The sequence below is a fragment of the Lotus japonicus genome, chromosome 2, assembly GCF_012489685.1.
Source record: "Lotus japonicus ecotype B-129 chromosome 2, LjGifu_v1.2".
Taxonomy (NCBI): domain Eukaryota; kingdom Viridiplantae; phylum Streptophyta; class Magnoliopsida; order Fabales; family Fabaceae; genus Lotus; species Lotus japonicus.
The window spans coordinates 92553852-92571416 of NC_080042.1; the positions used below are offsets into that span (position 1 = coordinate 92553852).

The window sequence follows — 17565 nt, forward strand, 5'->3', positions numbered from 1 at the left end:
ACACATTTCCGTATTGAATACGGAAGTTTAATATCCGTATTATATTAGTATGTAAACCGGTAAGGGTTTATTCAAACCCATTTCAAACCCATTTCCGTATTTTGCCAAGCTCTTCTCCCCTCTTCAACCTTCGATCTCTGTCGCTCCCCTTGCTTGAACCGTGTACTTGAAAGGTTCCATCATCTCCATCAAAGCTCTTCACAACCCCATTCTCAGAATTGAAACCTAGAGGTAAGGATTTTTGGATTTTCCCCATTTAACTTGAAATTATGTTAATCATTGAACCCTAGGGTAGTCGATTGTTGCTTGTGTAGAGGTATTGTTGGCTGAAATGTCTTGAATGTGGTTTGGGTTTAGGGCCGATAGCTCATTGTCGTTAATGGCGTTTCTGGGTAAATACGGATCACAGGTTTCCGTATTGAATATGGAAAATGGTTTTCCGTATTCAGTATGGAACATGGTTTTCCGTATTGAATACGGAAAAACGTTTTCCGTATTCATCTCAGAACCAAACCCAACACTTATAATTGATTCTGGGTTCAGAATCAATTATAGAAGGTTTCCAAAGCATTTGTGAGTAGTTTCTAGATGCCATAATTGATTATTAAGAAAATAAAAGTTGATCCAAGCATGCATAATCCACAGAAGATCCGATTATCATCTATGTACTTATAAAATTCTAGGAATTTTCCATTTGCTTGCATTATGTTTCTGTCTATGGCTGAAATGGTATATATAGTGAATGTTTGCTCTGAATATATAGTGAGAATGAAGAACAGAAAGAGGTCTCATGCTTCTAGTGAGGATGTCGGGGCTACTGAGGATAGACACCGGCGGTTACATGCTTCTAGCCGGCGCGGCGATCATGCTGCAACCTCTCAGGCGGTGGAGGCTTCAGCTCCAGTTGTTTCTCCGCCGTCTCCCATGATTGAGGTTCCTCTGGTTGATTATCCGCCGTCTCCCACGGTTGAGATACCTACAGTTGTTTCTCCGCCCTCTCCCATGGTTGAGTCATCAGGCGAGGAGTCCTCAGGCGAGGAGTCCTCAGGCGAGGAGTCCTCAGGCGAGGAGTCTTCCGGCGAGGAGTCATCAGGCGAGGCCTCATCCGGCATGGGAGGATCTGACGAGGATAGTATTCCTCCGCCTACTGTTGATGCTGATGTCCTGCCGCCAGAGCAGGGGGAGCAGGGGGCACAGGGTGGCGAGGAGGACCTGATCCAGAGGTTGCCGCCGTTTCCGGGGGGGCCTGTTGAGCTATCGCTCCTCACCCATTATGCTGATCACAAGGCTCCCTGGGCGTGGCATGCACTCCTACGCACAGACGAGCGGTATGTGGACCGTCGACAGTTGAAGGTGGCCACAGCTGGGGGGAAGGTTTGGAACCTTGCTTGTGATGGTGATTCAGACAGTCACAGGCGGGTTCGAGAGTTGATTGAGCAGACGGGTCTTCATCAGCTACCATATTGCAGCTACCCGGTGACAGATGCAGGCCTTATTTTGGCCCTTGTGGAGCGATGGCATGAGGAGACTAGTAGCTTCCACATGCCGTTCGGGGAGATGACTATCACCTTGGACGACGTGTCGGCTCTTCTCCATCTCCCCATGGGGTCGAGGTTCTATACGCCTGGGAGGGGGGAGAGGGACGAGTGTGCAGCGCTCTGTGCTCAGTTGATGGGAGGATCTGTTGGTATTTATGAGGCTGAGTTTGATACGAATAGGTCCCAGACTATTCGCTTTGGGGTCTTGCAGACCCGGTATGAGGCTGCGTTGGCGGGTATGTCTTAATTATTATTGTATTGTCTTTGTATCTATTATTATTGTATTGTTATAAACTATTAACTTAATTCACTTCATTGTAGAGCACCGATATGAGGACGCTGCACGGATTTGGCTGGTGAACCAGCTAGGCGCCACGCTCTTTGCTAGCAAGAGCGGAGGCTACCATACGACCGTCTACTGGATAGGGATGTTGGAGGATCTTGGTCGAGTGTGCGAGTACGCGTGGGGCGCGATTGCGCTCGCTACGCTATACGACCAGCTTAGTCGAGCGTCCAGGAGGGGGACGGCCCAGATGGGAGGTTTTACCTCGCTCCTGCTAGGATGGGTCTACGAGTACCTTTCTGACCGCGTCATTATCCGTAGGGCGGATCCGGAGTACTCGCAGGACCAGCCTAGGGCGCGGCGGTGGGCTATGTCCCGGGTCGGGCATGCAGGCCTTGATGAGAGGCGAGTCATGCTCGATGAGCTGACGGTGGATGACGTTATATGGACCCCATTTGAGGACCATCGGGCTCATCGACCACGGGATCCGAGGGCCATGTATTCTGGCTACATCCGGTCGCCATTTGGCCGTGTTGTTCGACGGCATCTACCAGAGAGGGTTCTGCGCCAGTTTGGCTTCATACAGGATGTCCCTCGACACCCCTCTGAGATCCAGACGTCTGGGTCCCTTGCTGAGACCGCAGATGCTGCCTTTGCTGAGTTTGCGCCGCACCTCCGCCCTCAGGGGATCCCCGCTACATATCCGGGAGAGGCTGTGGAGGATTACATGAGGTGGTACAGCGCTGTGTCCCATTGGTTCATCATCCCTGATGATAGGAGGGAGGAGTTCAGTGCAGTGGTAAGTTTGAATTTTATTTTCCATTCAATTGTGATTTTTTGTTCATGATATTTTATTTGTATCTAATGTATCTACATTATTTTTGCAGACTGTTATGCGTCGGGCCGTGGACTTGTTGGAGCAGTCACTCGAGGTGCCAGATGCTCCTGCAGAGGGCACGCATTCCCGATCCCTCACTGAGAGGGCGCTGGATCTTATTAGATCCAATGCCTTCATTGGTACCCAGGGGGTAGCCTTTGCTGCTGTCCGAGGAGCTAGAGCTGCAGGAGGCAGAGGTCGTGGAGACAGAGCGCGTGGAGGCAGAGGCCGTGGAGGCAGAGCCCGTGGAGAGGGTGCTCCTGCAGAGGGTGCGCGTGGAGGCAGAGGCCGTGGAGGCAGAGCCCGTGGACCTAGAGGTCGTAGAGGGGCCGGTAGGGGTCGGGGCGAGTGATTGACTATATATTTGTATATTTTTTTTGTATTTTTATATTATGACATGTGACTCTTTGTATTAGGACTCTCTTTATATTAATCATGCTTTCTATTTTCACTCATTATATGCCGACTCTTGTATTGAAAAAAACCCGTATAACTACACCGTAAATAATCAAAGGCAGGATAAGTAACATAAATAATTCATGGCAAACAGTTTAAAGGGTACACGAAATTATTCAGAAGCAACACGAAAACAAAATTAATCCTCAGTGATATCGATGAAGTCGTGGGGTCCGCTATCCTGTGGAAATACTTTGACTATGTTGGGCAACGTTATATTCAGATAACGAACAGATTTACTCGGTGCAAACACAGCAACCTGCAAGTAAATTGCAAATTTAAAAGATTAATGCGTACTTGTTCAAAGGAAGCAAGATTAATGTTTAAGGTAATAGACCTTTTGGAGAACAAGAACAGATCCAACAGTTATGACATTCCTAAATTCCCCGTCAGTGAAGGCCTTGCGATGGACGCTAGCGTCAACGGTGCCCGTAGGGTCCTAAATCAATGCAATCGTGAGAGAAAATGAGACAACAAATTGACGGTTAAAGAAGCTGGACAAAAGCGAGCAAATACCTTGAGGGTAACTTTGGCATCTCCGAAACCATTGGGAGTGCATGATTTAATAACAGCAACAACACTCTCTACTCTCTCAACATTCGTTGTGATTGTGCCCAGCGGAGTGGCAGATTCCACCAATTGCAGGGCTGTAAGCCAAGCATTTGAATTGAAATCAGGATCGGTTTCGGTTGATCTGTCTTCGAGCGCACGCCTCACAAATTCTTGGGTCGGAATGAGTAGTGTGTTAGGGTTGGATCTACGCCCATACATGGCAGCCTGGACGGCGCCAGCTGGCCCAGGAATGAGAGGACGAGAGCTGCTAGAAGTGCTGCCTTGACGTTTGCAACGGCGGACTAATGCATCCCAGTCTTGTTCCATTGTTTTTTTTTATCTTCGAAAGCAAGACATGAAGAAAAGGATGAAGAAGAATAAAGAACCCAGAGAGATTTATAGCAGAATGGTCAAAAGATTTATGGTGTTTGGTGGATAATACAAGTGTGGTTGGGGTTGGTTGGTGGTAGATAGTAATGTCAGGTTTCAAGTTCGTCATTTAGTGGATGAAAATGACAAGACTCTGATGATGGGGTGGTTGGAAATGACAGGACTCTGATGATGGGGTGGTTGTAAATGACAGGACTCTGATGATGGGGTGGATGAAAATGACAGGACTCTGATGACAGAGTGGTTGTCTATGTTAATTATCCCTGATGCTGATTCAAAATAATAAGGCCCATCAATATAACAATGACCATCAAATTAATATTATTAAAAGCAACAAATGAACATCATAAAGGCAAGGCCCATCAGATTAATATTACAGAGCGTTTACAAATGAATATCACACAAAAGTGTGGTGTCAATCTGAGGTGATGTCTACATAGCTTTGGTGAATAAGAGGAACACCAAAAATAACAAGCCAAGCTTCATATTCTTATGTGAATCTTCCTAAACGTGTACCATATGGGGCGCACCAGCTTACTGATGTAGGATCAACATACCGTTCCCACTGGAGAGCAATTGGCGGCATAGAATGTCCAGGAGTTAGATGGAGCTACATTATAGAGAATAACAATAAAATTAGATAACTTGCAAATACAACAAATCAATTCACCAATTGGATATTAGTGTACTCAATCAAAAAATACCTGTACAAAGTGATTAATCACATGACCAACAGCTATAACAGGATGTACATCCGGTGGACCTTCTCCTCTTAGTGGAAGGTATGACCAACAACCCGTAGAGGAGATGGATATGAAAACCACTTGGAACCTGGTTGCTACAAGGTATCCCATCTCTGGCAGTTGCATCCCTTTATCCTCGGTAGCCGGATCACCAGGAGGAAGAGTGAGTCGGGAATGTAAGGCATTAACCACATGTCTGGACCACATTTCATCATACAACCCTCTGTGTCGTTCAAGTTCTTCTATCAACGCTGCCCTAACCCATGACCAACTTTCCTCACCTGATGGTAGTCCGAGTAATGTAGCAACGGCTCTATAGCCACAGTTACCATCATCCTCAACATTCTGAACTGTTTGTATATATGGGTGGAAAAAGGCTGGAAAATGACCCATGAAATAGCTTGTATCAGACTTCTTCACACGCTTCTTCTTCTTTGGTGGTTGTGAAACCTTCTTTGCCTCTCTGATCTCCCTATCAACATGTTCAAAACCTGAAAGATCACGAGTCAAGGATCCTATTGCTTTATTCTTAGGTGGTATTTTCTCATTCGCCTTAAGAGTGCGCTTGGACCTTATCTTAACCGCAGGAGTACAAAGTGAACTGCTTTCAGGACAATAGATCGCTTGAAGCTTCCTCCTTACCATACTCTGCCCTCCAGTATCCAAAGAACTGAAATAATGTGTCAATGCCTCAACTTCTGGTTGCATATCTCCATGGTTCATGCCGCAAATATGGTTGCTGGTAGTATCTGCAACAGGTTCAGGTACATGCTCCCAACTCAGTCTCTTCCAGAATGGATGAATTGACTCATATGGAATTCTTTCATAACCTGCAAGTTCACAAAAGTGTCACTTTCAATAACAAATAGAATTAATTGACAAGAGAGTGGTTGACCGGTGACCTGCAAGTTCACAACCGCAAGGTAGTCCATGAGTCTCTCTCAACAAGCAATCGCATCCGCCGTAGGACTTCATTCTTATATGTTCATCGTCGATGAGCTGTAGGCATTTGTTTGACACAAATCCTCTAATATTTGTGTAAAATGGGAACATGAAAATGTGATCAATTCTGTGAATACTGCGCTCAAACGATGCTAATATTTCAGTATGTCGATTACATGTCAAACTATGCGACGCATCCCATGAAGTGGCCAGGTCACCCTTGCAATCCCGTAACATCTTCTTCAAACTGGCATGTGCACCCTCAGCCCTGCAAACAACAAATAGATATCTTATTAACAACAATCTATCAAATGAACAAACAACGCATAAATTAAGCTCATGTAATTTTTTTACCTGATACTTGTTGTTGTTCCAAAGTGCATCACATGATTTGTCCATGCCTTGGCGAATTTCTCCTTGTGAACCAACCATGTAGTAGAACAATAGGAGGTAAAGTTGCTGTATTTTGCCTTGCACATATTAAACAATTGCATCCATTTCACTTCAAATTCTTCGACTGTTGCAGCATCCACCACCTCTGCCCACTTCATCATAACCAACTCAGCAAAATCATCTGTGCCAACATAGAGTTTGCACTTTGCCAAAACACACTTGTTGATGTGCCACAAGCATAATAAATGTGTAGTGTTAGGAAGGCTTTGCTTAGCAGCACTCAATAAGGCAAGATCCCTGTCAGTAACAATCACCTTAGGCAACATGGCTTGATCAGCTAATAGAGACTTCATACACTCCAGTGCCCAAACGTAGTCATCTGTGCCCTCATTAACAATGTAGCAAAAGGCTATGGAGTATGTCTTATCTGTGGAAGTCAGTCCAACAATCTCAAGCAAGGGAATTGCATATTTGTTTGTCTTGTATGTGCAATCCATAATCACTACATATGGAAATGTGTTGAACAGTTTGATAGCATTTGGATGAGCCCAAAATACATCCCTAATGACTTCCGATCCAGGCTCATGTCTTTCAAAGTGGACATACTTGTCACCGTCCAACTTCTTCAACAAGTGTTGCATTTCTGTCAATCCCCCGCGGAGGGATTTTCTTAACCTCTTGCAAACACCATAAATCTGAGATATGGTAGTCAAGTTTGAAGGATTGTTTTCCTTCAAAGTCAACAACATCTTTCTCGGTGGAACCCAACTCCTTGTCATTTTTCCCACTTGCTCCTTCTCTCCGGGTTTTAGACGACCAACAAAATTGTGCCCAAGTAGTGACCTAGCTGGTTCATGGTTGTGTATACCTTCCATCACCTTTAGCCGCCAATCTCTATCTATGCCATTTTTCCTAGGTCGTCCTTTTAGTCTAAAAGGACAACCTGTCTTTTGTGATCTCGTCCCTTCAACAAGGTCAGGGTCTCTATAAGGAACATATTTACCATGCTTCTCGCACCCCAACATGACATAAGCTTTTCTGCTTCCATTCCCACCATAATCTGACTTTGTGATCAACGTAACATATCCATTTTCAATCGCAATTCCATGAACCCAATTGATAAGATCATCACGGGTAGGGAAAATCTGTTATAATAATAAGAATTGATTACAAGGGTGATCAAGACATAATAAGAATTGATATATTACACTCTCAAAACAATGCAAAAATATGTTCAAAGAATACCTGATCAGTTGCAAATAAATGCGAGACATCTATACTTATACACGGGGGCACAAATGCTGGTGGTGGCACCTCTGTAGTGGCCTCTTCAGGTTGACCATTGTGAAATCCAGCTTCAATCAATTGTGACTCACCAAAGAAAAATGAATCTGTCATCCCTGGAAGAGAATACGGAAAGTTACATTCCATACTCAATACGGAAATATACTTTCCATACCGAATACGGATTGTTACTTTCCATACTGAATACGGAAAGTACCTTTCCATATTCAATACGGAAGATAACAATCTGTATTATATCACGACTCAGAATTCAAAAACCCATCCTTCTAACTACTTAAACTACTTAATCTAACTACTTAAACTACTTAATCTAACTACTTCCACTACTTAATCCTACAAAATAACAACAAATAAACACATAGACTTACCTCTACTACAACACTTGTTGTAGTGGTGGAGAGCTTGGGAAATGAAGGAGTGGATGGTGGTGGAGAGCTTGGGAATGAAAGTGAGGTAGGAGAGGGTGAGAGAGAGGGTGGTCTGGAGGCATTGAGGAGGTTCAGGGGGGCTGGTGAGGGGTTGGTGAAAGTTGGTGAGGGAGGAGTAATGGTGGAAAAAGGGGGAATCCTGTCAGAGTTAAATACGGAAAATACCTTTCCGTATTCATCAAAATATAATACGGAAAGTACCTTTCCGTATTCAGTTAAATTGAATACGGAAAGTACCTTTCCGTAGGGCACTTTTGGGTTTAAAAAAAAAGGGTGGGGCGCGCAGCCCCATATGGGAGGCCCCAAACCCAACTCCCGCACTTTTGTTGAATCCGCAAATCGCGAAAGATGTGACTTCAATTCAGAGAGTGTAGAGTAGTGCGTTTTTTTTTAATTTAATTTTGGAGTTTGGTGTTTTTTCTCATACGGAGTTGAAGTTGAACTGCACTACACTGCACACATAAAAATTAGCAAAAGCAACTTGAGTAGGTCCCAAATATTTTGGTATTCTTAGATTGATTTTGGTTGTGTTAAGGACGAGAATGCCCTTACTTATTTCAAATTAAAGGTACTAACCAATGGGTAGTATCGGTGTATTTATTGATTCACAAGAGAAAGGTAGAAAGAGGTGTCACCTCACACTCACACCTGCAATTAATCGTAAGCTGGCAGCATTCAATTTTTTCAACCGCTCAAAATCCACTTTCTAATCATGGGTTACTGCTTTTTTTAGTATCAATGAATCAGAGAAAATTGTTCAGGCCGTTTTTCTCTTTAATTATTCAAATGCAATTTAATCATTTCTTTATGACAAAATTATCAATATATTCTGCAACTTTAAAAAAAATAACTACACATTCCACTTATATACAGACTGCACTGCAGTTAACCCATTATATTATCTATTTGTATATTTTCTTAGAGTTTAATGGATATGCACTGACAGTGTAAAATAGTTTTACACAGACATCCAATTGAATTTCGCCAAATCAGAAAATATCTTATTCTTTTAATTAAAATTAAAGTCAAATGTAATTATCTCTCCTATGTGGCATGCTTTGATTGGATGACTGTGTACATTAAACTCATTTTCTTAACACAAGAATTTGATAGAAAAAAATACCCATGAGCATATGATTAGATGATTATACTATTGTCGCTAGTAATTAAGATTTACTCCCTCCGGTCCTATTTATAAGCATCAAAAAAAAAATTCACATAGTTTAAGAAATGTAGTTAAACTAGATAAAATGCATTAAATATGTCTTGAATTAAAATAAACTTTCAAAATTACCCTTTATTATTAGTGTTGGAAAGTGAAAAAGAGAGAGAATAATTAATGAGACACATTTTACAAGTTAGAATTAATAAGGGCATCATTGGAAAAAAATCATTAATATAGCTCAAACTTTCATTTGGTTCTTATAAAAAGGACCAAGATTTTTCTTCTCTTTCATGCTTATAAATAGGACCGGAGGGAGTATAAAATATATAAAGGTCAAACGTATCGATTAGAAGGTATGGGTTATTTTATTTTGTTTTTCGTAAGAAAAGCCTTGTTTTGTTTCTAAGTAAACTGTCTTTTGTGCCGTTTTCCCTTTATGGTCTTTGTCCATTTGGCATGCTAATATTTGAACACGGGATTCATTGCCTTGAAAATTTCTAATCTTATATAATAACTGTGTTTATAGAATCACACATCACAAATTTACATGAAAAGATCTCAATCCACAAATGTATTACTCCCTCCCGTCCTTTTTATAAGAAACATTTTGGAGATTTTTCTTGGTCCTTTTTATAAGAAACACTCTTATAAAATTAAGTCAAATAATCAATACCAATGTAAAGGGACTTATTCCCAATACAAAAATATGGAGGGCAATTGTAAGCACCCAATAGGTATGATCAACATTTATGGTAATTAGCATGATTGTTCTTGTAAAAAGGAAAAACATCATTGAAATTAAGCATAGTAATTAATTTTATAAAAAAATATTAGTTTCCTTGGTTTGTGTGATTTATACAAGTTTTTCTTATAAAAAGGACCGGAGGGAGTACTATTCAAAGAACTTCTCAAGGAAACTATTATATTTAGGGGGAAATTATCAACTTTTGCTTCTTATCTATTTTTTTCTATCACATACTCAATTATATCACTTATTTAGTTATTTCACTATCTTCTATTTTATTTCTCTTAAAATATTGGTGGATTTATATATGATGTAAATACAATTTTTTCTTCCTAAAGTTATATGTGTTCTGGGACGACCAGAGAAGGGTGTCACCCGATCGAGACGACCAGGTAAGGGTGTCACCCGAGCGAGACGACCAGGTAAGGGTGTTACCCGAGTGGGGCCCAATATGGACGACCAGGTAGCCGTGTTACCCGAGTAGACTCGACCACGAGCGGGACGGCGCTCACCCCTAGCTCGAGGACATGGACCCCACCACCTAGGGGTTGACCTAGGCCAACCACCCTACGGAACTAGGGTGGTTGGATGGTGGGCCCCTAGGCAATCTTAACCGTTGGATCGCTGCAAACCGCAGAGGGAGCAGGAGGATCCAACGGCCCTTGACCCACCAGCACGAGCCATGCATGACGTTGCATGGCTCCAACCCTAATACCCCAACTTGTATATAAGGGGGGCAGCTCACTCATTCTAAGGTACGTTACTCTCTCTAATTTCTGCTACCCCTTTACTCGATTCCTCTACTCACTTTGGCATTGGAGTCCCTTGCAGGAGCCCCTCCCGGGTCCGTCCCGCAACTCAGTGCATCGGCTTCTCTTCTTCACTTGGCAGCCCTGCTCTCGTGGTCACTCGATCAATATGGTTATTGAGCATCCAACTTAAATAAATGAAACCAACAAGCTCTAGTATAATTAAGGGGTACGTAGTTATACACTAGAAAAATAATGTTTCTAATTTCTATAGTGGTCATAAATCACTACAAGTTAACATTAATTGAACCAGGGACGGATTTAAGCATAGGAAAATAGGGTGGAGAAATTTTTTTACTCAATAAAATTCAACCCATAAAAAAATTATACCGTACGTCTCTTCTAATTAATAAGTCGTTGTTGCAGTCAACTACTGAAAATGTCTAAAATTACCAACGAATTGGAATCCATATATATGTAACCAAACAGCAACGCTAGGAATTGGTGTTTATACGGATCCAAGTGTAAGGATTTAATTTTTTTGTAAACAATGCTGTGAATGGGGAAAACTGGAAAAGAGAGACTGTAGACTTTGCAGTTGTCACAAAAAAGAGTAACAGGTGAATAAAGACGGGATCCCTTTGAATCTATAAGCACTCAGATATTTGAATTGAATAAACTGTGGAGGGAAGAAGCGTTAGCTTTTATTAAGCCTTAAAAATATAATATATTATGCATCTTTTAAAGAAAATGGATTTTATAGTGCAAGATTTATTTAACTAAAAAGGTTTAATAATTAATGATGACAAGTTGTTTTATGTGCTGGAGAGGAATAAGGTTGGAGAGAGGAAGAAGAAATTAAAAAGACAACATAGATCATCTGCAGTTATATTCTCTGCGGTTTTATGCTGCAAATTCTTCATTATTAATTCTTATAGTAAGTGGTTCAGATTGATTTATAAAAGGTTATATACTTATATTATTGGTCAAAATGTTTATACACTAGTTGATTTGTTACTCTGCTAGGATCTGAATTCATAGGCATAACCGTCTACATCCAAATTATTTGAACATCTTGTAAATAAGTTGGCAACACGTACTATAGCAACGTACGTATCCTAAACCTCGTAAGATACATGGAATAAGTTGTTACCTTGTATGAACATGCAGGTGTGCCGTGTGTGTGTGAAAGTGTTGAATTTTCTGCAACAAAAATAGAAAGAATAAATGAATATATAGGAGGAGATGGTGACATGCATTTCTGCAGTTGTCTGAGGTTGCATCATATTCTCACACCTAACCAAATTAATTTCTGAGGGAAGGACTATTATGTTTCAGTTCAACATACAAGCAAGTAATGACATTCTAGTAGTTACCATGTCCCTTAATCAATTGGGGGCCCTCTTACTCAACATATTAATTAAGTTCCATTGTTGAACACTTGAACCTAACAAATAACAATGATAAAAAACCATTATGAATGGGAATTCTCTAACGTGGAAATGTCACATTACACGATATGTCAAAGTTTTGTGTCAATCTCTATCTTCATACCTATTAATTTGGTATAAGAAAAGATATAGACATAAACTTTCATGTGATCGTGCCACATAACAAGGATCCGAATCCCAATTTTTTTCTTCAATTGGATGATAATTAGGCTCATGACCGGTGATAACAAGTGCTAACATTGGTTTTTTTTTACAAGTTCTTGTTGTTGTCTTCTCTGACCCTCCAAAATCAAAGGTTATCTATAGTCTCTTTAGCACGCTCACTAATATAGGTGTTTTCTTTATCTTTTGATTTTTGACATAAAGATTGTAGAATCTTATCAATCTGGACTGAACAATCACTATAACTAGAAGGACATAGGCAGAGATGGTCCTAGCTAGCAGCAAGTTTCAGCAGTGGGATATGCATAATCTAAAGGCACTCTGCAATGCATAAAGTGGACCTTATACTTTACATTTTTTCTAGTTCAGAAGGCTTTTTAAGCTCAGGATATATATTTGACGCAGATTTCAAGAGAGAAGGGAGGAGGAATAGGAGAGTGTGCTCCACCAGTGCAGTCCTTGTGACAAAGGGTGAGAGTGATCCTCCTTGGATTCACACTTTCTCCTATTACATGATGAAGACTGATCAACAAAGAGTTTAAAAAGTTCAAAGTTCAGAATGGAGTGGTCCTTACCTGATTCATCATGGCTTAAGTCAAAGTAAATGTTGCATTTCATAATTTATCTATGCTATCAGACAACCAAACTTCAAGAGTATTCTCAAACAGCAAAAAAGTCTGAGCCAATTCATGTGAAGACTGTGCGTGATGTGTGGTTTCACAATGAAATGCGGTAGATTAACTTCTGGTTAAAAGCTAGAAATTTTGAGTAAATGTGCTTTAAATTATTCAAATTGTGAACCAAACATGCACTGAATCCCACAAATCAATAACCAAATTCATATTATGCTTTATGAACTTTTATTTTTCCCAATTTCTAACTCATTTCTTCATCCAGTTTTCACTGTTTACTGTTTTTTTTCTACTTAGATTGAACATGAATGATTATAAAATGTAGCATGAAGTTAAGTAACCAAAATATCAAACAAGGGCATGTGATACTCATTAGTTAATAACAATCTGTGGTAAGAACAAGTAGCTTTGTTCGGTCAGTGGTCAGAGCAACTTTAATTACAGAGTCGTGAGCCATTAACTATTTCATCAAAGTGATGGATGGCAGAGACTTTCCGTAGAGATAAGATGGAGCATCTTTTCTTAACTTGAAAAAGAAGTAGGCAGGACATGTGAAGAGCCACATCGCTAATTACAATGGACCACAACTTGAAATCATTTGTAGGGGGACTACTACTATGCTCGTGGATTAATTTCAGGAATAGGGAAGATTGAAGCAGATTGCATTTGATTTCCTCTGCATAATGGTACTTGAGTCAACAACAAGACATAATTTAGACCAGCAGTGGTTGGTTAGAAGAAATCTCTTCAATCTTTCATGATGTTTTAGTGTCTAACGTACTCAACAAGCTATAAGGGAACAAGCCTCTTACGGGATAGGCCTAACTCTACCTAAAAGCTAGTATAGATAATAGAGTTTATGTACCTTTATAAACACAAAACAGTTATGTGATCATATATCTACTAAATGTGAGACTTCTATACAAAGCCAATATAAGGGCACCTCTCAAGTCACCTTAGAATTTAACAGAAGTGAACCATCATCCCACATGTAAGCTAGAATGTTATTATAGGTTTTGATTCAATAAAAAAGATCCTTTAAAGATGCTCTCAACATAATTTTTTTTAAACATAAAATTAGCTTCTCTAAACACAATGGTTAACTGGTTTTCCAAAATCCCTATTACCTGACTTTTCGAAACTGGTTGCATTGAAGTGGTTCATGGTTGATAACCTGAACCCAACATTCAAGGGCACAACATAATAATGCAATAGAGTGATTTTCTCATTTTCATTCATCTGTTCCTGTACCATTCTCATATGATGCAGTGTTATTTTCTCATTATACGATACAATGACGTTTTAGCTAAAATCCTCTTCTATCCTTCTTCCTATAGAAAGGGAATGTGTGGAGTAGAAATATAAAAATAAATAATATAAATAACATCGTTATTTTGCTTAAGCAATATAAAAAAATAATGAAGGTTTGCTTTTTTATTGACAAACTATACAGAAAATATTCTATTGATAAAATAACACAAGGAAAATTTGCAACAATGTATCATTATGAAAATGAATTTCATATTTTCCACATGATAATATCATTTGAAGATAAAGATAAATACAAAAACTTTAAATAGCTGGGACCTTGTCAAATGAATACACGTATTGTATGAGCATCTCCTAGCATGTTTATCCTTTTACAGAAATTAGAAGACAATTTGGAAACAGTAAGAGATTGAAGTCAGGAGTTAAGGAGGAAAGGTAGATCTTATGGATTCCATCTGCAGATTCTTCTCATATTCATCCAGGCTCATGAAGATCAATCAGGAGAAGACTAGGAACTTCATTCAAGCGTATATACTGATTCATATACCCGCATTTGCATGCAAACAATTCAAAAATTCTAGGCGCTTTCACGGGATGATTTGTATATCCGGTATGCAGCTATGCACATCGTGGCATTACCTACAAGAGTCAGTGCCGCTTGAAGAGCCACCAATACCTACAACTCATTAGAGAACCTCTTTCATTTCATATGTACAACCTAATTCACATTCAATCATACTTTTATTACAACATGGAAGGATCACATGTCCATTATTGTAATGCAACAAGAAAATTTTCATAAACGGAACAACACAGTCAGTCAGTAGTTCTTACTTCTTACTTCTGCAATACTCTGGCAAGTATAAATGGTAGTACGTTGGTACATATGTTCAGTTAATTGTAGAGAAACGGCATAAGTCAGCATCTAGGTAGAAGTAACAAGTAACATGTATGCTCCTTTTACAGTTTCATAGAAAGGGGATTCGCCCACTTCGTCTCTAATTCTAACTTCTCCCAAACACCAAATGTTCAGTTTTCAATATAACTAAAAAGAAAGAAAACTGTCCTTCCAAACAAATCATAATAGTCCACCACTTACAATTTACACCTGTATTGTGGATGCATCTTCTAGTCTTGATCAGAAGAGATTGGTCAAACAATGATAAGTGGTGATGATGGAAAACATTACCGGCAGAGAGCTTGGCTGGGCTAGAGATTAGAGAATGGGCAGGTTTTGGAATTCCAAGTAATAAGCAATTAGAGAGAATTTGAGAAACTGAACATGTACTAATCTTTGAACTTAACAAATTACAAGTGCACAATTACATTGGGAGGGAAGAGACTTCTAACAGAAACACATAGTCATTTATAACTGACTCACTATATAGTTGGGCTGGGCCTAATAGATTTAAGAAAACCAATACACACTTCTAACATTCTCCCTGCAAAATCACAGTGAAGCCAAAATTACGATAGACAACCACAAAAACTAAGAGAAATTGCTTCTATCCACCGTGATTTTGGCTCATTGTGGTTTCCTACCATGCATCCAAACATGCACTTAGATTAGTTTATGAATAAGAAATTATACCTAGAAGGTATTCAGTTTATTATACTACGCTTCTCAAACTAGCTTATAAATAAGCGCTTATTGCCATAATAGCTTAATTAAGCGGTTTATCCAAATGTACCCTTAGTCTGAGGACTAATATGATGCACCCCTAAAATGCTAGGGACTAAATTAGTGATTCATAGTTTCATACATATAAGATTTTAATAGCAAGAGTACTTTGCATTCTAAGTCAAAAGTTGGAGACTCTCAAAGTATAATTTATAAGAATATTTCCAAAGGAGTAAGGCAAAGTCGTTGTTGAGTTTAGAAATGCTCTTCAAGTTAAAAAAACTGACAACATTTGCAAGATAAGTATACAGGTCCGGCATCTTAAGCTCCAAAGCCTTAGTCGCAAGTGTCAATGAATTGGCCCCATAAGGTCTAGAAATTGAGTTGACATAGATGAATTGCAAAATATAGAAACTATAGTAGTGCTGTAGCCTAGATGCAGACAGCAGAGTTTAATTTAGTTTAGTGTTCACTGCTGCCACCAAAGGAATGTTAAAAGCATGTCCTTAAAATTGAAATATATATGTTCAACAATGTGGAGAGGAAGTCATTCTAGCCCAAAATCTTCAGTAGTTGTTGTTGGTGTTCCATGACAAAGTAAGTGTTGCATAGTTTTACTCAAGAAAATCCACTTCAGCTTTAAATACTAATCATGTTTGTGTCCATGAAACATTTTTGTGAACAGCAACAATAATAGACCTTCTGTGTGAAGGAAGAAAAGCTTTCTTACCTCTAGAGACTCATCGTTATAAAAGAAATGCCATGTGCAAGCACAGAATGCTCCACCAAGTAGAGGCACCTAGATCAATCAGATAAAATACGAATTTGTGTTATGTGAACCTACATTGAAAAAACAGTGAAAATGCAATTGCAATTTGCAAGTGTAAATACTAAATAGATAAGAAAAACTCACCATACCCCAAGAAAGTCCCTTCCAAGCTTCATATCCTGATTTCTCACCGTATTGCCACACCAAAGCCATGGCTATAATCCTTTGAAAAGAAAACAAACAATGAATTGAAGAGTGTTAATTAAGGAGAATGAATTGATAATTTCAATGGATAAGATGTGATGAGGGAAGAGTTTGACCATTCAACGACACTGGAGACATGAACAGCCCAAGTGGGCAAAGAGAGAGCATTGGAGGGTTCATGGAGTTGCAGCTGGAGAGAAGCTGGTTCTACAAAGTCCAAGAAGAGGGAAAGACCCGCTTTGGCTTTGGTTGAAGCTTGTTGAGGCTTTCCAGCTCCAATTCGATAGCTGCTGATTCTTGAATCCGACGGAAACGGGATTTTCGGAGTACAACAAGGTCTTGGCAAGCACAACGTAGCCGCCGCCGCCGCCGCCGCCATTTTAGAGACAGCAACCGTCGTAACTGCTTCTTGTGCTACCTAGTACTACTACTACTACTCCCCAGCCTCTTTGCTTTTCAAGCCACCGAATTTCAGATAAGTTAATTACACACCTTCATTTGGGTAACAAGAAGTAGAAAATAATTTTTGTTTTTCTTTATGCCTATAAAAAAATGTTATCAGCATGAATTATAATTTGACTATTAATGGGCCTCAATTATACTATTTATGTTTCCATTTAGTTATATCAATTGTAGCCCAATGTTAAATTTATTTTTATGATAGTCTCAATGAACAAACAACCTTTGACCCAAAAAAAAAAACTGTGTGTTTTATGATCATGAATTGTTTTTTTATAACTTTGGAATATTATTTTTTAAAATAAAAAATGATAAAGTGGCATTGATACATGCTTGGAGTCTTTTTAGTAATAGTAGTAAATAGTAATAATAATAATTTATAGGTTTTAATATATATCATTATATTTTCACAAATGTTTATCACAACCAACG

The 17565-nt window shown here is 39.5% G+C and overlaps 3 protein-coding genes across 3 annotated transcripts; 1 reads left to right on the top strand and 2 right to left on the bottom strand.

Annotated features, from left to right (window-relative positions):
• Positions 1–81: 81 nt before the first annotated feature.
• LOC130741106 (protein MAIN-LIKE 2-like) lies at positions 82–3159 on the top strand. The gene is made up of 4 exons (XM_057593904.1): positions 82–231; positions 764–1774; positions 1860–2620; positions 2709–3159. The coding sequence occupies exons 2-4, from the start codon at positions 769–771 to the stop codon at positions 3048–3050; spliced, it is 2109 nt and encodes a 702-aa protein (XP_057449887.1). The 5' UTR covers positions 82–231; positions 764–768; the 3' UTR covers positions 3051–3159.
• A 1427-nt stretch (positions 3160–4586) lies between these two features.
• LOC130737301 (uncharacterized) lies at positions 4587–6109 on the bottom strand. Its single transcript, XM_057589053.1, has 3 exons — positions 5742–6109; positions 4801–5669; positions 4587–4706 (listed from the first exon to the last, which is right to left on the bottom strand). The coding sequence occupies exons 1-3, from the start codon at positions 6016–6018 to the stop codon at positions 4587–4589; spliced, it is 1266 nt and encodes a 421-aa protein (XP_057445036.1). The 5' UTR covers positions 6019–6109.
• An 8148-nt stretch (positions 6110–14257) lies between these two features.
• On the bottom strand, positions 14258–17287 carry LOC130741109 (uncharacterized). Its single transcript, XM_057593909.1, has 4 exons — positions 16791–17287; positions 16615–16693; positions 16432–16500; positions 14258–14756 (listed from the first exon to the last, which is right to left on the bottom strand). Exons 1-4 carry the CDS (start codon positions 17051–17053, stop codon positions 14658–14660), a joined length of 510 nt encoding a protein of 169 aa, XP_057449892.1. The 5' UTR covers positions 17054–17287; the 3' UTR covers positions 14258–14657.
• Between the last annotated feature and the right edge of the window lie 278 nt (positions 17288–17565).

Excerpts from the sequence above, each read along its gene's own strand:
- LOC130741106 (XM_057593904.1), top strand. The coding sequence starts at position 769 with ATGAAGAACAGAAAGAGGTCTCATGCTTCTAGTGAGGATGTCGGGGCT. Across the intron at positions 1,775-1,859 it reads GTATGAGGCTGCGTTGGCGG|AGCACCGATATGAGGACGCT; the intron begins GTATGTCTTAAT and ends ACTTCATTGTAG. Across the intron at positions 2,621-2,708 it reads GGGAGGAGTTCAGTGCAGTG|ACTGTTATGCGTCGGGCCGT; the intron begins GTAAGTTTGAAT and ends TTATTTTTGCAG.
- LOC130737301 (XM_057589053.1), bottom strand. The coding sequence starts at position 6,018 with ATGTTACGGGATTGCAAGGGTGACCTGGCCACTTCATGGGATGCGTCG. Across the intron at positions 5,670-5,741 it reads TTGCGGTTGTGAACTTGCAG|GTTATGAAAGAATTCCATAT; the intron begins GTCACCGGTCAA and ends GTGAACTTGCAG. Across the intron at positions 4,707-4,800 it reads TGATTAATCACTTTGTACAG|CTCCATCTAACTCCTGGACA; the intron begins GTATTTTTTGAT and ends TCTATAATGTAG.
- LOC130741109 (XM_057593909.1), bottom strand. The coding sequence starts at position 17,053 with ATGGCGGCGGCGGCGGCGGCGGCTACGTTGTGCTTGCCAAGACCTTGT. Across the intron at positions 16,501-16,614 it reads AGGGACTTTCTTGGGGTATG|GTGCCTCTACTTGGTGGAGC; the intron begins GTGAGTTTTTCT and ends TGATTGATCTAG. Across the intron at positions 14,757-16,431 it reads ATAACGATGAGTCTCTAGAG|GTATTGGTGGCTCTTCAAGC; the intron begins GTAAGAAAGCTT and ends AATGAGTTGTAG.